The sequence below is a fragment of the Mobula birostris genome, chromosome X, assembly GCF_030028105.1.
Source record: "Mobula birostris isolate sMobBir1 chromosome X, sMobBir1.hap1, whole genome shotgun sequence".
NCBI lineage: Eukaryota > Metazoa > Chordata > Chondrichthyes > Myliobatiformes > Myliobatidae > Mobula > Mobula birostris.
In genome coordinates this window covers 84,310,641-84,331,816 of record NC_092402.1, presented here as the reverse complement: position 1 = coordinate 84,331,816, position 21,176 = coordinate 84,310,641, and the positions used below count along the sequence as shown (strand labels likewise).

Below are 21,176 nucleotides of genomic sequence, written 5' to 3'. Positions count from 1 at the left end.
GAAGGCCAAGTTCATTCAACCTGTTCTCATAAGGCATGCTCCCCAATCCAGGCAACATCCTTGTAAATCCCCTCTGCACCCTTTCTATGGTTTCCACATCCTCCTTATAGTGAGGTGACCAGAATTGAGCACAGTACTCCAAGTGGGGTCTGACCAGGGTCCTATATAGCGGGAACATTACCTCTCGGCTCCTAAATTCAATCCCACAATTGATGAAGGCCAATGCACCGTATGCCTTCGTAACCACACAGTCAACCTGTGCAGCAGCTTTGAGTGTCCTATGGACTTGAACCCCAAGATCCTTTTGATCCTCCACACTGCCAAGAGTCTTACCATTAATACTATGTTCTGCCATCATATTTGACCTACCAAAATGAACCACCTCACACTTATCTGGGTTGAACTCCATCTGCCCACTTCTCAGCCCAGTTTTGCATACTATCAATGTCCCGCTGTAACCTCTGACAGCCCTCCACACTATCCACAACACCCCCAACCTTTGTGTCATCAACAAATTTAATAACCCAAACCTCCACTTACTCATCCAGGTCATTATAAAAATCACGAAGCGTAAGGGTCCCAGAACAGATCCCTGATGCACACCACTGGTCACCGACCTCCATGCAGAATATGACCCATCTAAAATCTTTGCCTTCTGTGGATAAGCCAGTTCTGGATCCACAAAGCAATGTCCCCTTGGATCCCATGCCTCCTTACTTTCTCAATAAGCCTTGGATGTGGTACCCTATCAAATGCCTTGCTGAAATCCACATACACTACATCTACTGCTCTACCTTCATCAATGTGTTGAGTCACATCCTCAAAAAATTCAATCAGGCTCGTAAGGCATAACCTGCCTTTGACAAAGCCATGCTGACTATTCCTAATCATATTATGGCTCTCCAAATGTTCCTAAGTCCTGCCTCTCAGGATCTTCTCCATCAGCTTACCAACCACTGAAGTAAGACTCACTGGTCTATAATTTCCTGGGCTATCCCTACTCCCTTTCTTGAATAAAGGAACAACATCCGCAACCCTCCAATCCTCCGGAACCTCTCCCATCCCCACTGATGATGCAAAGATCATCGCCAGAGGCTCAGTAATCTCCTCCCTCGCTTCCCACAGTAGCCTGGTCCCAGTGACTTATCCAACTTCACATCAAAGTTGCTGGTGAACGCAGCAGGCCAGGCAGCATCTCTAGGAAGAGGTACAGTCGAAGTTTCAGGCCGAGATCTCAGCCTGAAACTTCGACTGTACCTCTTCCTAGAGATGCTGCCTGGCCTGCTGCGTTCACCAGCAACTTTGATGTGTGTTGCTTGAATTTCCAGGATCTGCAGAATTCCTGTTGTTTGACTTATCCAACTTGATGCTTTCCAAAAGCTCCAGCACATCCTCTTCCTTAATATCTACATGCTCAAGCTTTTCTGTTCGCTGTAAGTCATCCCTACCATCGCAAAGATGTAGCCTAACTTCAGTGGTTGGGAAGTGTTGGAGTCCATTATACAGGATGAGGTTTCGGGGTACATGGAGACTAATGATAAAATAAGTCAAAGTCAGCATCATTTTTGAAAAGGGAAATCTTGCCTGACAAATCTATTAGAGTTCTTCCAGGAAGTAACAATTAGGATGGATACAGGAGAGGCAGTGGATGCCATTTATTTAGATTTTCAGAAGGGATTTGATAAGGTGACACACATGAGGCTGCTTAACAAGATAAAATCCTATGGTGTTACAGGAAAGATACTGGTTTGCATAGCGGAATGGCTGACAGGCAAAGGGGGCCTTTTCTGGTTGGCTGCCAGTGACTAATGGTGTTCCTCAGGGGTCAGTATTGGGACCGCTGCTTTTCACATTGTTTGTCAAGGATTTAGATAATGGAGTTGATGTCTTTGTGGTAAAGTTTGCAGATGATAAGAAGATAGGTGGAGGGGTAGGTAGTGCTAAGGCAGCAATGCGATTGCAGCAGGACTTAAGACAAATTGGAAAAATGGGCAAAAAGGTGACAGATGGAATACAGTGTAAGGAAATGTACAATAATGCATTTTGGTAAAAGGAACGATAATGGAATTATATAAATTGTGATAAAATTCAAACATCAGAGGTGCGGATGGACTTAGGAGTCCTCATGCAAGACTCCCAGAAGGTAACTTAGAGGTTGAGTCTGTGGTAAAGAAGGCAAATGCAATATTGGCATTTATTTCAAGGGGAATAGAATATAAAAACAAGGAGATAATGCTGAAGCTTTATAAGACACTAGTCAGGCCACACGAAGTACTGTCAACTGTTTTGGGCCCCTTGTCTCAGAAAGGGTATGTTGGCATTGGAGAGAGTCTAGAGGAGGTTCACAAGGATGATTTCCAGAATGAAGGGGTTAACATATGAGGAGCATTTGGCAGCTTTGGGCCTGTACTCACTGGAATTTAGGAGAATGTGTGGGGGTCTCGTTTGAAACCTACCAAAGGTTGAAAGGACTAGATAATGTGGATGCCTAACTCGCTTTAGCTCTCAAACGGCCATATCCATTTTTTCGTAAAAATTGTCTTCATTTACATCTGAAAATTATACAGTGGAGTGGTCGCAGAACAGCTCCACCTCACTGTCAATTAAAATGAAAAGCTGCTCAGTGCTTCACTTGAATTAACAGTCTTCATTGCTCTTCAGTGATATAACATTGAAATGGCCCAAAAAAAAATATGACAGCTGGCACCCACTTGTTTAATATGTGTTGATTATAAACAGCTGGTATAAAATTAATTAACTCACTTCCTAACATCATTTAAGAAGATGGCGTGAAATATCACACACCTTAGATCGCCTGGACAAGGCAAACACCTATGTCAGGATGCTGTTTGTTGACTATAGTTCAGTGTTAAACACTGTCATTCCTACAGTCCTGATCAATAAGCTACAGAACCTGGGCCTCTGCAATTGGATCCTCGACATCCTAACCGGAAGACCACAATCTGTTTGGATTGGTAATAACATCTCCTCCTCGCTAACGATCAACACTAGTGCACCTCAGGGGTGTGTGCATAGCCTGCTGCTCTACTCTCTATGACTGTTTGACTAGGCATAGTTCAAATACCCTCTATAAATATGCTGATGATGCAACCATTGTTGGTAGAATTTCAGACGGAGATGAGAGGGCAGACATATACCAGCTAGTTGAGTGGTATTGTAATAACAGTCTTCCACTCAACATCACAAAGACCAAAGAGCTAATTGTGGATTTCAGAAAGGGTAGGACAAAGGAACATGAAACAATCCTCATAGAGGGATCAGAAGTGGAGAGAGTGAGCAATTTCAAATTATTGGGTGTCAAGATCTCTGAGGATCTAACCTGGTGCCAACATATTGTTACAGCTATAAAGGAGGCAGGACAGTGGTTATATTTCATTTGGAGTTTGAGGAAACTTGGTATGTCACCTAAAACACTTGTAAAATTCTACAGACGTACCGTGGAGAACATTCTGACTGGCTGCATCACATCACTGTCTGGAATGGGGTGGGGGGGGGGGGCTACTGCACAGGATCGAAAGAAGCTGCAGAAAGTTGTAAAATTGGTCAGCTCCATCTTGGGTACTAGCCTCCATTGTATCCAAGAGATCTTCAAGGAGCGGTGTCTCAGAAAGGTGACATCCATTATTAAAGACCTCCAGCACTCAGGCATGCCCTTTTCTCACTGTTACCATCAGGTAGGAGATACAGAAGCCTGAAGGCACACACTCAGCGATTCAGGAACAGCTTCTTCCCCTCTGCCATCCAATTCCTAAACAGACATTGAACCTGTGAACATCACCTCACTTTTTCTATTATTTCTGTTTTTGCACTATTTTTAATTTAACTATTTAATATACATATATACATACATTCACTGCAATTGGTTTGCCTATTTATCAATATGTTATCAGGTACTACTGACGTGCCGGTGATATTAAGTGAGGGGAGACTGGGTAGATTGAGTTTGTTTTTCTTGGACTAGAGGAGGCTGAGAGGGGAGAAGATGGAGGTATACAAAACTAGGAGGATTACAGATAGGATAAATTGCAAATAGTTACAATCTTTTTTCTCTTGGCATAGTAAGCATGGGCTTTGATCGGGGTAAGCAGTTCAGAGCTGATCCAAGGAAGAACACTATCATCCAGAGTTTAGTTGGAACCCATCACTACCTGTTGAGGTAGTGGAGGAAAGTATCCTTGCAGCATTTGGTGAGTACTTGAGTTGCCAATGAATGGAAGGCCATGGACCAAATGCTGCTAAATGGGATTAGCATAGATAGGTACTGATTGGTTGGCATGGACACAGTGCCTGAGAAGTATGCTTCTGTTCTGTTTAACTCTATGATGATATAAATTGTGTCAAAAGTGTCTCCAGTCACCATTGAACAAAACCAATTAAAATCTTCTGAGATATTATTGCAGAAAGTATTTCTGGAATTGCACTTAAATCTTGTTTAGTTGAGTATTTTGTGTAGTTGAGCCAGAGAATAAGCACACAGTGCTTCTTTCTATTCCAAATTATAACACACATTATTCTGGACATATTGAATGTCACATCACTTTAATGCTTCTGTCATAAAACAACATTTACTAAAGTATCTTACCGATATCTGTGTGGTATTTCCATCCTCATTGAAATGTTTTTCAACATAATGTGCCGACAGCAAATCACTGATAATAAAAACAGAACAAAAATGGAATTGAGCAGTTAGAAGGACTTAGCCTGGTGTGTCAGATCTCAGTTCAACAGTGAGCATATGACAGGACACAAAGTTCTAAGTCATCACATGAATAGTTAGTTACAAGAGACATTTAACTGTGGAAAACTATATTTTTTGCCATTTTGTCCCCTAATTAACTTTTAACATTTGCAATGCTCCATTAACTTGCCCAAAGTCAATTTTATTTATTAATAATAACATAAGAAATAGGAACAAGAGTATGCCATCTGGCCCATTGAGCCTGCTCCATCATTCAATAAGATCATGGCTGATCTGGCCATGGACTCATCTCCACCTACCTGCCTTTTCTCCATAACCCTTAATTCCCTTACTATGCAAAGATCGATCTGAGGTAGCCTCCACTGCTTCATTGGACAGAGAATTTCACAGATTCACCACCCTCTAGGAAAAGTAGTTCCTCCTCATCTCCATCCTAAATCTATTCTTCCAAATCTTCAAGCTATGTCCTCTAGTTCTAGTCTCACCTACCAGTGGAAACAACTTTCCTGCCTCTATCCCTTTCATAATTGTATATGTTTCTATAAGATCTCCTCTCATTCTTCTGAATTCCAGCAAGTACAGTCCCAGGCGACTCAATCTCTCCTCATAGTCTAACCCCCTCATCTCTGGAATCAACACTGCATTTAAAAAATGTTCCTTGGCTTTGACCTGAACTTTTTTGTCACTGTTCTAAAACCATGCTCCTTAGTTCTGCTGTCAAAATTCAACCAAAAACACCGCAAAGGCCATTGTATTTATATTTCCTGCTTATGTATTTCAGTAAAGTTGCCCTTCATCTCCTTTCTAATTTTCTAATAAGCCCATAAGACCTTTAGATATAGGAGCAGAATTAGGCCATTTGGCCCATTGAGTCTGCTCCACCATTTCATCATGGCTGATCCAATTCTCCTCTCAGCCCCAACCTCCTGCCTTCTCCCCATATCCCTTCATGCCCTGACCAATCAAGAATCTATCAATCTCTGCTTTAAATATACTTAAAGACTTGGCCTTCACAGCTGCCTCTGGCAATGAATTCCACAGATTCACCATTCTCTGGCTCAAGAAATTCCACCTCATTTCTGTTCTAAAAGGATGTCTCTCTATTCTGAGGCTGTGTTCTCTGGTCATAGGCTCACCCACCATAGGAAACATCCTCTCCACATCCAGTTTACCAAGTCCTTTAACCATTTGATAGGTTTTAATGAGGTCATCCCTCATTCTTCTGAATTCTAGTGAATACAGGCCCAGAGCCATCAAACCCACTTCATATGACAAGATATTCACTCCTTATAAGACCATAAGATATAGGAGCAGAACTAGCCAAGTGGTAAGGCATTGAACTAGCTAACTGAAGGCCGTGAGTTCGAGCCCAGCCGAGGGAACGTGTTGTGTCCTTGAGCAAGGCACTTAATCACACATTGCTCTGCGACGACACTGGTGCCAAACTGTATGGGTCCTAATGCCCTTCCCTTGGACAACATTGGTGTCGTGGAGAGGGGAGACTTGCAGCATGGGCAACTGCTGGTCTTCCATACAACCTTGGCCAGGCCTGCGCCCTGGAGAGTGAAGACTTTCCAGGTGCAGATCCATGGTCTCGCAAGACTAACGGATGCCTTTATATAGGCCATTTGGCCCATCAAGTCTGCTCTACCATTTTGTCATGGCTGATCCAAATTTCCCCCAATCGCCTGCTTTCTCCACATATCCCTTCGTGTCTTGATCAATCAAGAATCTATCAACCTCTGCCTTAAATATACATAGATACTTGGCATCCATAGCTGCCTGTGGCAACAAATTCCACAGATTCACCACCCTTTGGCTAAAGAAATTCCTCCTCATCTCTGTTCTTGAAGGACACCCCTCTATTCTGAGGCTGTGTTTCCTGGTCTTAATGAGGTCATCCCTCATTCTTCTGAATTCTAGTGAATACAGGCCCAGAGCCATCAAACTCACTTCATATGACAAGCCATTCAATCCTGGAATCATTTTCATGAACATCCTTTGAACCCTCTCCAGTTTCAGCACATCATTTCTATGATAAGGGGCCCAAACCTGCTCACAATACTCCAAGTGAGGCCTCACCAATGCTTGATAAAATCTCAACATTACATCCTTGCTTTCATATTCTAGTCCCCTTGAAATGAATGCTAACACTGCATTTACTTTTTTCACCACAGACTCAAACCTGCAAATTAACCTTTAGGGAATCCTGCACAAGGACTCCCAAGTCACTTTGCACCTCAGTTTTTGTATTTTCTCTCCATTTAGAAAATAGTCAACCCTTTCATTTCTTCTACCAAAGTGCATGACCATACACTTCCTAACACTGTAATCCACAGCCCACTTCTTTTCCCATTCTCTTAATCTGTCTAAGTCCTTCTGCAGCTTCTCTAACCTGCATCTCCACCTATCTTCATATTGTCTGCAAACTTTGCAACAAAGCCATCAATTCCATCATCCAAATCATTGACATATAACGTAAAAAGAAGTGGTCCCAACACAGACCTCTGTGGAACACCACTAGTCACCAACAGCCAATCAAAAAAGGCCAAAGAGCTTAGAGTTTGGATCAACACCTGGAATTATGACATTGTAGCCATTAGTGAGACTTGGTTGCAGGAGGCAGGACTGGCAGCTCAATATTCCACAGTTCTGTTGTTTTAGACATGACAGAGCAGAAGGGATTAAAGGAGGAAGGGTGGTGTTACTAGTCAAGAAAAATGTTATGGCATTGCTCAGCCAGGAAAGACCGGAAAACTCGACTAGTGAGGCGTTATGGGTGGAACTGAATAATAAGAAAGCTATGACAATGTTAACGGGGCTATTTACATCACCCAATAATCCGAGGGATTTGGGGGAACAAATTTGTTGAGAGATCACAGACTGTTGCAAGAAATATAAAGTTGTTATAGTAGGAGATTTTAACCTCACATATTGAAAAAGGATCTATTGCTTTCCTGGCGTATATGACGGATAAACTCTTCTTGGGCTTTCAGCCAGGTACATGTATCGATTATAACCAAAGTTTCAATGACAAAATCTGTCATCTTCATCAGGGATGATACCTGGGAATGTCCAGTCTGATGTTATTTACACCCCCGTAGTCCAGCCCTCCTGACTGGCTGGTTCTCACCCAATCAGGTTTCTACTCTCCCACTTTGCTTACTATCGAATTCCAGTTCTTACTTAGAGCGAGACCTTCGGCTTTGCTAAAATTCTTTTCCTCTAGTTTTACTTCAATTACATCCTTTACCAAGCCATCCCAAATGCCATTGGCATGGCACAGCAGTTTTGTGCTGTTGAAGTCAATCCTATACGATTGTGAATGCAGTCAAAGATGACCTGGAACTCGGGTAGGCTGGTGTTTACAGGATTCCCTGTAAATACGGAGCAGCGTATATTGGCCAGATGGAACGCATGGTGGAAACCTTCATCAAGGAGCACAGGAGGTGTATCTGTTTGGGTTACCCGCAGAAATCAGCGGTAGCAGAACATTGCATTCACAATGACTTTGATGGCACAAACCTGTGCCACGCCAATAGCTTTTGGGACTGCCTGATGAAGGAAGCCATTGAAATAAAACTAGAGGAAAAGAATTTAAACAAAGACAAAGGTCTCGCTCTAAGTAAGAACTGGAAATCAATTGTAAACAAGGATGAGTGTGGAAACCTGATTGGATGAGGACAAACCAATCAGGAGGGACGGATGACGGGGGTGTAAACACCATCGGATTAGACATGTCCAGGCATCATCTCTGAAGAAGATGGCAGAGTTTGTCAGTTATAATCGATATTTGTACCCGGTTGGAAGCCTACGAGTTTATTCGTATTACACATGTTGACTGGGACTCCCATACTGTAAAGGGACTAGATGGGGTAGAGTTTGTCAAATGTGCTCAGGAAAGTTTCTTTCATCAGTACATAGCAGACCCAATAACAGAGTGAGATAGGAGATCTGCTATTAGGAAATGACACAGGGCAGGTGACAAAAGTTTGTGTAGGGCAACACTTTGCATCTAGTGATCACAATGCCATTAGTTTCAAAGGAAATATACCAAAAGATAGGTCTGGTCCACTGGTTGAGATTCTAAATTGGAGAAAGGCCAATTTGAATGGTATCAGAAAGAATCTGGCAAGTGTGGATTGGGACAGGCTAATTTCTAGCAAAGGTATACTTGGTAAGTGGGAGGCCTTCAAAGGTTAAATTCTGACCGTACAAAGCTTGTATATGCCTGTCAGAATAAAAGGCAAAGATAACAGGTTTTGGGAACCTTGGTTTTCAAGAGATATTGAAATCCTGATTAAGAAAATAAAGGGGGTGTATTGCAGGTATCGGCAGGAAGGAAAAGAGGAGGTGTTTGTGGAGCACAGGGAAAGCAAGAGAACACTTAGCAAAGAAAGCAGGAGGGCTAAATGAAGACATGAGCAGACAAGGTGAAGGAGAATCATAAGGGATTCTACAGGTATGTTACGAGCAAAAGAATTGCAAGGGGTAAAATTGGTCCTCTGGAAGACCAGAATGGTAATCCATGCATGGAGCCAGAGGAGATGGGGAACATCTGAAATGGATTTTTTATATCTGTATTTACTCAGGAGATGGATACAGAGTCCAGAGAAGTGAGGCAAAGTGGCATCAACTTCATGGACCGTGTACAGAATAATGAGGAGATGTTTGCTGTGTTGAGGCAAACTATGGTGGATAAATCCTCAGTCCTTGCCAAAGTGTTCCCTCTGACCTTGTGGTAGGCAAGTGTAGAAATTGGTGGGGCCCTAGTATAGATATTTAAATCTTCCTTAGTAACAGGTGAAGTGTCAGACGATTGGAGGATAGCCAATGTTGTTCTATTGTTTAAGAAAGGCTCTAAAAATAAAAACAAGGAAATTATAGACTGGTGAACCTGAAATCAGTAGTGGGAAAGTTACTGGAAGGTACAATAAGGGACCGGTTATATAAGTATTTGGATAGACGTGGATGATTAAGGATAGTCAGCAAGGCTTTGTGCGTGACAGGACATGACTAACCAATCTTGTAGAGTTTTTCAAGGAATTTGCCAGGAAACTTGATGAAGGTAAGGCAGTGGATGTTGTCTACATGGACTTTAGCAAGGTTTTTGACAAGGTCCCACGTGGGAGTTTGGTCAAGAAGGTTCAGTCGCTCGGCATTCAGGATGAGGTTGTAAATTGGATTAGATCACCCGCGCCCCCCCCCCCACAATTCTTCTGAATTCTAGTGAATTCAGTCCCAGAGCCATCAAATGCTCTTCATATGAAAAACCATGTGACTTATAGAACATAGAACGTAGAATAGTACAGCCCAGTACAGGCCTTTCAGCCCTCAATGTTGTGCTGACCCTCAAACCCTGCCTCCCATATAAGCCCCCACCTTAAATTCCTCCATATACCTGTCTAGTAGTCTCTTAAACTTCACTAGTGTATCTGCCTCCACCACTGACTCAGGCAGTGCATTCCACGCACCAACCACTCTCTGAGTAAAAAACCTTCCTCTAATATTCCCCTTGAACTTCCCACCCCTTACCTTAGAGCCATGTCCTCTTGTATTGAGCAGTGGTGCCCTGGGGAAGAGGTGCTGGCTATCCACTCTATCTGTTCCTTTTAATATCTTGTATACCTCCATCATGTCTCCTGGAATCTTTTTCATGAATCTCCTTTGAACCCTCTCCAGTTTCAGCACATCCTTTTTAAGATAAGGGGTCCAAACCTGCTCACAATACTCTGAGTGAGGCCTCACCAGTGCTTTATAATCACATCCTTGCTTTTATATTATAGTCTTCTTGAAATGAATGCTAACATTGCATTTTCCTTCCTCACTACAGACTCAGCCTGCAAGTTAACCTTTCGGGAATCCTGCACAAGGACTCCCAAATCCTTTTGCCCTCAGTTTTTGTATTTTCTCCCCATTTAGCCTGTAGGTCCTGGCTTTTATGCTGCGGTACCATTTCCCGGATGTTAGCAGCTGGTTGTGGTTAGGGTGACTCGGGCCCCAATGATCCATTGGGTCCTTTTTACGCACCTGTCTTTGTAAATGTCCTGAATAGTGGGAAGTTCACAACTACAGATGCGCTGGGCTGTCCACACCACTCTCTGCAGAGTCCTGCGATTAAGGGAGGTACAGTTCCCATACCAGGCAGTGATGCAGCCAGTCAGGATGCTCTCAATTGTGCCCCTGTAGAAAGTTTTTAGGATTTGGGGGCCCATATCAAACTTCTTCAACCGTCTGAGGTGAAAGAGGTGCTGTTGTGCCTTTTTCACCACACAGCCGGTACGTACAGACCACATGAGATCCTCGGTTATGTGTATGCTGAGGATATGATGTGTATCCATGTACCTATCTTCTCTTAAACTTTGAAATTGAGCTTGCCTGCACCACTTGTGCTGGCAGCTCATTTCACACATCCACCACCCCCTTAATGAAGAAGTTCCCCCTTACATTCCTCTTAAACTTCTCACCTTTCACCCTTAACCCTACAACTCTGGTTGTAGTCCCACCTAACCGCAATCGAAAAAGCCTGCTTGCATTTACCCTGTCTATACTCCTCATAATTTTGTATACCACTATCAAATCTCCTCTCAATCTTCTACGTATAAAGAATACAATCCTAACCTATTCAATCTTTCCTTATAACTCAGATCCTCCAGATCCAGATCCTTGTAAATTTTCTCTGTACTCTTTCAACCTTGTTTACTGCTTTCCTGTAGGAAGTAGTGCATGCAAGCACGATTTCAAGATTTAAGAGAAGTTTGGAGAGGTACATGGATGGTAGGGTTAAGGAGGGCTATGGCCATGGTGCAGGTTGATGGGAGTAGGCAGTCTAAATGGTTTCGGCATGGACTAGATGGGCCAAAGGGTCTGTTTCTGGGCTGTACGACTCTATGAGAAACAGACATTAGAAACAAACAAGCAGAGACAGAGTGTGAGAGAGAGAACAGGCATCTCCTCCTCCTGGACACCCCGCCCGGACCTTCTACCTGCACTCGATCTCTTCATCTCCAACTGTCGCCAAGACATCAACCGTCTCAACTTCACCACTCCTCTCTCCTGTTCCAACCTCACTCCCTCTGAACGCACTGCCCTCCACTCTCTCTGCACTAATCCCACCCTCACCATCAAACCCGCAGACAAACGTGGTGCTGTAGTAGTCTGGCGGATGGACCTCTACCTCACTGAGGCCAAGCGGCAGCACTCTGACACCACCTCTTACTTACCCCTGGAACAGGACCCCACCAAAAAACATCAAACCATTGTCTCCCGTACCATCACCGCCCTTATCAACTCCGGAGACCTTCCATCCTCAGCCACTAAACTCATCCCACACTCTATACCGCTCAATTTTACCTCCTCCCCAAGATCCACAAGCCTGACTGTCCCAGTAGACCCATAGTTTCTGCCTGCTCCTGCCCCACTGAACTTGTATCTGCCTACCTGGACTCCATTTTGTCACCCATAGTTCAGTCCCTCCCCACCTACATCCGGGATACATCCCATGCCCTCCACCTCTTCAATAACTTCCAGTTCCCCGGTCCCAACTGCTTCATTTTCACTATGGATGTCCAATCCCTATACACCTCCATTCCCCATCAAGAAGGCCTCAAAGCCCTCTGCTACTTTCTGGATAATAGACCTCACCACTACCCTCCTCCGGTTGGCGGAACTGGTTCTCACACTCAATAACTTCTCTTTTGGCTCTTCCCACTTTCTTCAGACTAAGGGTGTAGCCATGGGAACTCGCATGGGCCCCACCTATGCCTGCCTCTTTGGTTATGTGGAACAGTCTGTGCTCCAAACCTATTCTGGTACTGCTCCCCAACTTTTCCTTCGCTACATTGACGACTACATTGGTGCTGCTTCCTGCACCCATGCTGAGCTCATCAATTTCATCGACTTTACTTCAAACTTCCACCCAGCCCTCAAATTCACTTGGTCTATCTTGGACACTTCTCTCCCCTTTCTTGATCTCTTGGTCTCCATCTCTGGAGACAGACTGTCCACTGACATCTTCTATAAGCCCACTGACTCTCATAACTACCTCGACAATACCTCTTCCCACCCCGCCACATGCAAAAATGCCATTCCCTATTCCCAGTTGCTCCGTCTCCGCCGCATCTGCTCCGAGGATGAGGTTTTCCGTTCCAGGACATCTCAAATGTCCTTTCTTTAAGGATCGTGGTCTCCCTTCTGCTGTCATCAATGATGCCCTCACCTGCATCTCCTCCATTTCCCGCACTTCAGCCCTCACCCCATCCTCCCGCCACCACAACAGGGACAGAGTTCCCCTTGTCCTCACCTACCACCCCACCAGCCTCCAGATCCAGCACATTATCCTCCGCAACTCCCACCAACTTCAACAGGACCCCACCACTAAGCACATCTTTCCCTCTCCACCTCTCTCCGCTTTCCGCAAGGATCGGTCCCTCCCCACGGATCTCCCACCTGGCACTTATCCCTGTAAGCGCAAGTGCTATACCTGTCCCTACACCACCTCTCTTGCCACCATTCAGGGCCCCAAACAGTCCTTCCATGTGAGGCAACACTTCACTTGTGAGACTCACAACGCGCTGGAGGAACTCAGCAGGTCAGGCAGCGTCTGTGGAAAAGATCGGTCGACGTTTCGGGCCGGAACCCTTTGTCAGGACTGTAGAAGGAAGGGGCAGAGGCCCTATAAAGAAGGTGGGAAGGAGAAGGCTGGTAGGTTCCAGGTGAAAAACCAGTAAGGGCAAAGATAAAGGGGTGGGGGAGGGGAGGCAGGGAGGGGATAGGCAGGAAAGGTGGAGAAGGAATAGGGGAAAACACAATGGGTAGTAGAAGGAGGCGGAACCATGAGGGAGGTGATAGGCAGCTGGGGGAGGGAGCAGAGTGACGTAGGGATAGAGGAAGGGAGGGGGAGGGAATTACCAGAAGTTGGAGAATTCTATGTTCATACCAAGGGACTGGAGACTACCTAGACGGTATATGAGGTGTTGCTCCTCCAACCTGACTCCCTTATCCACACGTCCCTCCCCACAGATCTCCCACCCGGCACTTATCCCTGTAAGCATAAGTGCTACACCTGTCCCTATACCTCCTCTCTTGCCACCATTCAGGGCCCCAAACAGTCCTTCCAGGTGAGGCAACACTTCACTTGTGAGTCTGCTGGGGTCATCTATTGCATCCGGTGCTCCCGGTGTGGCCTCCTCTACATCGGTGAAACCCGATACAGATTGGGGGACCGCTTCGTCGAGCAACTCCGCTCCGTCCGCCACAACAGACAGGATCTCCCAGTGGCCACCCACTTCAACTCTGCTTCCCACTCCCATTCAGATATGTCCATACATGGCCTCCTCTACTGCCATGATGAGGCTAAACTCAGGTTGGAGGAGCAATACCTCATATACCGTCTAGGTAGTCTCCAGCCCCTTGGTATGAACATAGAATTCTCCAACTTCCGGTAATTCCCTCCCCCTCCCCTCCCCTATCCCTATGTCACTCTGCCCCCTCCCCCAGCTGCCTATCACCTCCCTCATGGTTTCGCCTCCTTCTACTACCCATTGTGTTTTCCCCTATTCCTTCTCCACCTTTCCTGCTTATCACCTCCCTGCCTCCCCTCCCCCACCCCTTTATCTTTCCCCTTACTGGTTTTTCACCTGGAACCTACCAGCCTTCTCCTTCCCACCCTCCCCCCACCTTCTTTATAGGGCCTCTGCCCCTTCCTTCTACAGTCCTGACAAAGGGTTCCGGCCCGAAACGTCGACCGATCTTTTCCACGGATGCTGCCCGACCTGCTGAGTTCCTCCAGCGTGTTGTGAGTGTCACAGAGAGAGACAGACAGACAGACAGACTGAGAGACAAGGAAACCACATGAGAGACAGATGGAAAAACAGAGAGGGGCAAGAGAGAGAGAGAAAGATAGTGGCAAAGACTGCAACAAAGACAGAGAGACAGACAAGGAGAAAGAGACAGAGTCAGAAACAGAGTGAGAGACAGCTTCAGAGACAGAGAGGGAGACAGAGAGATATGGGACAGAGTGAGAGACAGAGGGAGAGAGAGAAAGAGATAGAGCGTCAGACAGAGACACAAAGACAGATGGACAGAGAAAAAGTGAGAGAGAGAGAGACTGAGAGAAAGAGAGACAGAGGCAGAGATAGACAATGGGAGACAGAATGGGAGAAAGTGGGAGACAGAGAGAGAGACAGAGAAGGGGGCTGAGATAGAGGGAGAGAGATGCTGTGAGAGAGAAATAGAAATGGAGAGAGACAGAGAGCCTGAGACAGAAAGAAAGACAGAGAGAGAACGGGGGAGAGAGAGAGACAGACAGACAGTGACAGAGAGAGATGGAGAGAGGGGGGAGCAGAGAGAGAGACAGACAATGAGAAAGAGAAACAGCAATACAGACAGAGTGAGAGATGGTGTGTGTGTGAGAGAGACAGACAGACAGAGTAATGTTCAGAGAAAAACAAGAACCATGCGAGGCAGAGAGAGAAACAGTGAGAGAGGGATGGAGACAGGGAGATAGACAGAGAGAAAGAAACAGAGTGAGAGAGAGACAGAGACATAGAGCAAAAGAGACAGACAGATAAACAGTGAGAGAGAGTGTGAGAGACAGAGGGGGAGGAAGGGAGGGAGGGAGAGAGCATGAGAGAGATATAGTGAGGGAAAGGGAGAGATACACAGAGAGACAGAAAAGAGGGGGACCAGAAACAGAGCAGACATGCAGTGTGAAAACGAGAGAGAGATAGAGAGACAGAGACAGAGAGAGAATGCTTCGGAGCTAAACAAAGGCAGACTGGCAGAGACAAAGAGAGAGAAACAGAGAGACAGAGACAAATAGCCTGACAGAGACAGAGACAGAGCGTCAGAAGGAGAGAGATATAAATAGTGGTCCTATATCAACTCTCACTTCCCTTTTATTCTTTATACACCTTTAATATAAAGGATCCTGCTTTATATTATTAACTAGTTTCCCTAATATTTCATCTTTTCCCTTCTTATAACTTTTTAGTTGCTTCTTGTTGGATTTTAAAAACTTCCCAATCATCCAACTTTCCACTCACTTTTGCTACATTATATACCCTTTCCTTGGCTTTTATGCAGTCTTTATCTTCCTTTGTCAACCACAGTTGCCTACCTCTGCCTTTCCCCGAGCAGGCTCGAGCACAAGCTGCTCTAAAAAGCCATCTCGTAGGCACTCAGCAAATTCCCTCTCTTGTGATCTGACACCAACCTGATTTTCCCAATCCCTTTGCATATTGAAGTCCCCCGTTACAATTGTGACATTACCCTTGTATGCCTTTTCCAGCTCCCTTTGCAATTTCAGCCCCACATCTTGGCTACTAGTTGGAGGCCTATATATGATTCCATAATGTTTTTTTACCCTTGCAATTTCTTAACTCCACCCACAAAGATTTAACATTCTCTGACCCTATGTGACCTCTTTCTAAAGATGTAATTCTGTTGCCAACAGAACCACACCACCACCACCTGTGCCTTCCTGCCTGTCCTTTCGATACAAAATATATCCTTTGATTTTAAGCTCCCAACTCTGACCTTCTTTCATCCACGGTTCAGTGATGCCCACAATGTCATACCGATCAATCTCTAATTACGCCACGAGTTCATCCACCTTATTCCAAGTGCTATGCACATTTAGATACAGCACCTTCAGGGCAGAGAAAAAAAGACAGAGATTGAGAAAGGGAGAAAGGTAGAGAGACAGACAGAGAGAGAAACACAGAGAGAGAGAGACAGCAAACAAAAAATGAGAGACAGACATACAGTGACAGGCATGGGGCCAGACAGTGCAAGAGAAAGAGAGCGAGGAGGACAGAAGGAGAGACAGACAGGGAGACACAGACTGAGAGTGAGAAAGAGAGAGAGAGAGAGAGAGGCAAAGAAAACACAGACAATGAGAGATACGAGGGGTGATTGATAAGTTCATGGCCTGAGGTAGAAGGAGTCAATTTTAGAAAACCTAGCACACTTATTTTTCAGCATAGTCCCCTCCTACATTTACACACTTAGTCCAGCGGTCGTGGAGCATACGGATCCCTTCTTTGTAGAAGTGGTCCACAGCAGGGGTGATTGATAAGTTCGTGGCCTAAGATAAAAGGAGATGAGCTATATGACTCTTGTTAAATGCACGTGCAGTTCAACTCTTTCAGTGACTATGCAGAAAGCTTGAAGTTAATAACTCATCTCCTTCTACCTTAGGCCACAAACTTATCAATCACCCCTCGTATGTAGAGCGACAGAGACGCAGGCAGAGAGAGAGAGATAGAGAGCAAGAGCAAGAGAGAGAGAGAGGGAGCGTCCAACAGAGAAAAATGGGACACAGACAGATTACATAGAGAGACAGAGAGTTAAAGAGTGAGAGAAAAAGTGGAGACAGAGTGTGAAACAGAGAGACCGTGAGACAAAAACAGAGACAGGGAGAGCAACAGAAAAAGAGAGAATGTCAGAGAGAGAAACAGAGAGACAGACAGATAGAGGCGGAGACAGTGCGTTATAGATAGAGAGTGAGAGACAATGTGAGACATAAAATGAGAGAGGGAGATTGATTCAGAAATAGACAGAGACAGAGACAGAGAGGAAGAGGTTGAGTGAGGGAGGGAGATAGAGTGAGAGAGAGAAAGGTGGCTGGGGATAGAGGGACAGAGTGAGAGGGTGAGAGACAGAGGGTGTGGGAGAGGGAGAGAGAGGGGAGAGGGAGAGAGGAGAGATGGGAGGGGAGGGGGAGAGGGGGAGAGGGGGAAGGAGGAGGGGGAGAGAGGGGGAGGGGGAAGGGGAGGGGGAAGGGGGAGAGGGGGAGGGGGAAGGGGGAGAGGGAGAGGGGGAGAGGGAGAGGGAGAGGGGGAGAGGGAGAGGGGGAGAGGGAGGGGGGAGAGGGAGGGGAGAGGAGAGAGGGGAGAGAGGGAGATTGATTCAGAAATAGACAGAGACAGAGACAGAGAGGAAGAGGTTGAGTGAGGGAGGGAGATAGAGTGAGAGAGAGAAAGGTAGATGGGGATAGAGGGACAGAGTGAGAGGGTGAGAGAGAGAGGGTGTGGGAGAGGGACAGAGAGGGGGAGGGGAGGGGGAGAGGGAGAGGGGAGAGGGAGAGGGGAGAGGGGGAGAGGGAGAGGGGGAGAGGGAGATTGATTCAGAAATAGACAGAGACAGAGACAGAGAGGAAGAGGTTGAGTGAGGGAGGGAGATAGAGTGGAGAGTGTGGGAGAGGGACAGAGAGGGGAGAGGGAGAGAGGGAGGGGAGAGGGAGAGGGGAGAGGGAGAGGGAGAGGGGAGAGGGGGAGAGGGAGCGGGGAGAGGGAGGGGGAGAGGAGAGAGAGGGGGGAGAGAGGGGGAGAGGGAGATTGATTCAGAAATAGACAGAGACAGAGAGGAAGAGGTTTAGTGAGGGAGGGAGATAGAGTGAGAGAGAGAAAGGTGGATGGGGATAGAGGGACAGAGTGAGAGGGTGAGAGAAAGAGGGTGTGGGAGAGGGAGAGAGAGGGGAGAGGGGGAGAGAGAGGAGAGGGGGAGAGGGAGGGGGAGAGGAGAGAGAGGGGGGAGAGAAGGGGAGAGAGGGAGATTGATTCAGAAATAGACAGAGACAGAGACAGAGAGGAAGAGGTTGAGTGAGGGAGGGAGATAGAGAGATAAAGAGAGACAGAGGCAGACAAACACAGACAGAGAGAGTAAGCAAACAGACAAATAGAGACAAAGGGCGTAGATAGACACAGAGAGACAGATAGACCTATCAATACGGAGAGAACAGACAGAACAGAGTATGGCCGAGAGCCAGGCAGAGAGCATAGAGACAGATATAGAGAGAGAGAGAGAGGAAGAAATTGGGCGAGGGAGGGAGATAGAGAGAAAGAGATAAACAGAGACTGGCAGACATTGAGAGAGCCTGAGACAGAGAGAGAAGGACAGATGGAGAAACAGACAGTGGTACAGACAGAGACGGAGAAACAGATACAGTGACAGATATACAGAGAGAGAGAGAGATACAGAGGGAGGGGAGTGACAGACAGTGGGAGAAAGAGACAGACAGAGACAGAGAGAGGGAAACAGTGAGAGACACAATGAGGGAAAGTGAGAGAGAGAGAGACAGATACAGAAAGACAGACAGATAGAGACGGAAAGACACAGAGAGAGACAGAGTGACAGTGAGAGAATATTGGCAGAGGGGAAGAGAGAGAAAGAGAGCAAGAGAGAGAGAGAGAGTGACAGCATCAAACTGAGACAGAGAAAGACAGAAGGACAGACAGACAGATTACATAGACAGGGAGAGACAGAGTGGCATGCAGACTGAAAGAGAAAGAGTAAGAAAGAGGGAATGAAAAGAGAAAGAGTGAATGACAGAGTGTGAGACAGAGATACACACAGAGCCGCAGAGAGAACCAGAAAGTGTGAGAGAGAGACAGACTAAGACAAAGTGAGAGAGTCAGGGAGAGAGACAGAGTGAGAGACAGAGATGAAGAGAGACCGAAAGGCTGAGACAGAGATAGAGAGAAATACAGAGAGGGATGGAAAGAGAGGGGCAGAGATTGAGAGAGGAAGAAAGAGACAGAGAGACAAACAGAGAGACTGAGAGGGACAGACTGAGAGACAGAGACAGAGAGACACAGACAGTGAAAGAAAGACAAAGAAAGAGAAACAGGCAGGCAGAGAAGGGGAGACAGAGAGAGAAACAGAGACACAGATACAGAGAGACGGAGAGACAGACACAGAGAGAATAAATAGTCAGAGGACACAGAGACAAATAGCAAAACAGACTGAGAGAGAGTGTAGACAGAGGCAGACAGAGAGAGAGATAGGGAGACCGATGGAGACAGGCAGAGTGAGAGAGACAGAGAGAGAGACAAAGTGAGAGACAGACATATATATAGAGAGAGAGACACACACACAGATACAGAGTGACAGACACAGAGAGAGACACACCGAGAGACAGAGACAGACAGACACAGAGAGAAAGAGAGGCACAGAGAGGCAGACACAGAGTGAGACAGGCATCAAGAGAGACAAACACAGAGACAGGGACAGAGGGAGAGAGAGAGAGAGAGAAACAGAGAGTCAGAGACTGACAGACATTCAGCTAGACACACAGACAGAGAAACAGACAAAGACACCAAGAGACAGACAGACAGAATGAGAGAGAGAGAGAGTGAGAGAGAGACAGAGACAGACAAACACAGAAAGACAGAAGGCACAGAGATAGAGGCAGAAACAGAGTGAGACATACATAGAAAGAGAGAGAGAGAGAAATAGAGAGACAGACAGACATCGAGTGAGACAGAGGGACAGAGAGAAGAAGAAGAAGGAGAAGGAGATGGGCCCTTAAATGATGGCTTGAGTGACATTTGCAATTTCCCCATGCCAGAGTCCAATGACTCTTTCAGAACCCTAGGGTACAGTTCATCTGGTTGACTTCTGTACCCTTATCTCTTTTAGCTTTTTGAGCAACTTCTCCCTTGTAATAGTAACTGCACCCACTTCTCTTCCTTCACACCCTTCAACATCTGAAACACTGCTAGTGTCTTCCACAGTGAAGACTGATGCAAAATACTCATTTAGTTCATCAGCCTTCTCCTTGTCCCCAATTATTATTTCTCCTGCCTCATTTTCTAGTGGTCCTATATCCACTTTCACCTCCTTGTTATTTTTTTACATACTTGCAAAAGCTTTTCCTATCCACTTTGATATTGTTTGCTAACTTGCTTTCATATTTCATCTTTTCCCTCCTAATGAGTCTTTCAGTTGCTTCCTGTAGGTTTTTTAAAACTTCCCAATCTTCTGTCTTCCTGCTAATTTTTGCTTTGTTGTATGCCCCTCCTTTTGCTTTTACATTAGCTTCGACCTCCCTTGTCAGCCACAGTTGTACTAGACTCGATGGGCTGAATGGCCTACTTCTGCTCCTTTGTCTTATGGTCTTATTTTTCCATTTGAGTACTTCCTTGTATTTGGAATACATGTATCCTGAACCTTCCTCATTTTCCTAGAAACTCTCACCATTGCTGCTCTGCTGTCATCCTTGCCAGCATGTCAGAACTAACTTACTCCCTCTCAAATTTCAAGCTGAACTCAATCATATTGTGATTACTGCCTCCAAAGGGATCCTTTATCTTAAGTTCCCTAATGCCTCCGGTTCATTAAATAACAGTATAGCTGATCACACAGCAGGCTCAACGCCAAACTGCTCTAAAATGCCATTTCGTACGCATTCAACAATCTCACTATCTTGAGATCCATTACCTACCTAATTTTCCCAATTGACGTGCATATTGAAATTCCACATGACTTTCAAAACATTGCCCTTTTGACTTGCCTTTTCTATTTCCTGTTGTAACCTGTGGTCCACCTCCCAGCCACTGTTTGGAGGCCTGTATATAACTGCCATCAACATCCCTTTACCCTTGCAGTTTCTTAACTCAACCCACAAGGATTTAACATCCTCTGATCCTATGTCACATTTTTAATGATTTGA

The 21,176-nt window shown here is 45.7% G+C and overlaps 1 protein-coding gene across 1 annotated transcript in view; it reads right to left on the bottom strand.

The window, feature by feature from the left end:
* adam11 (ADAM metallopeptidase domain 11) overlaps positions 1 to 20,721 on the bottom strand; it is a 242,953-nt gene extending 222,232 nt beyond the window's left edge. Inside the window, exons 1-2 of the mRNA XM_072248984.1 lie at positions 20,702 to 20,721; positions 4,604 to 4,670 (exon numbers count right to left, since the gene is read on the bottom strand). Coding sequence (XP_072105085.1) covers positions 4,604 to 4,670; positions 20,702 to 20,721 — 87 coding nt within the window. The remainder of the gene's footprint in view (positions 1 to 4,603; positions 4,671 to 20,701) is intronic.
* Positions 20,722 to 21,176: the final 455 nt, after the last annotated feature.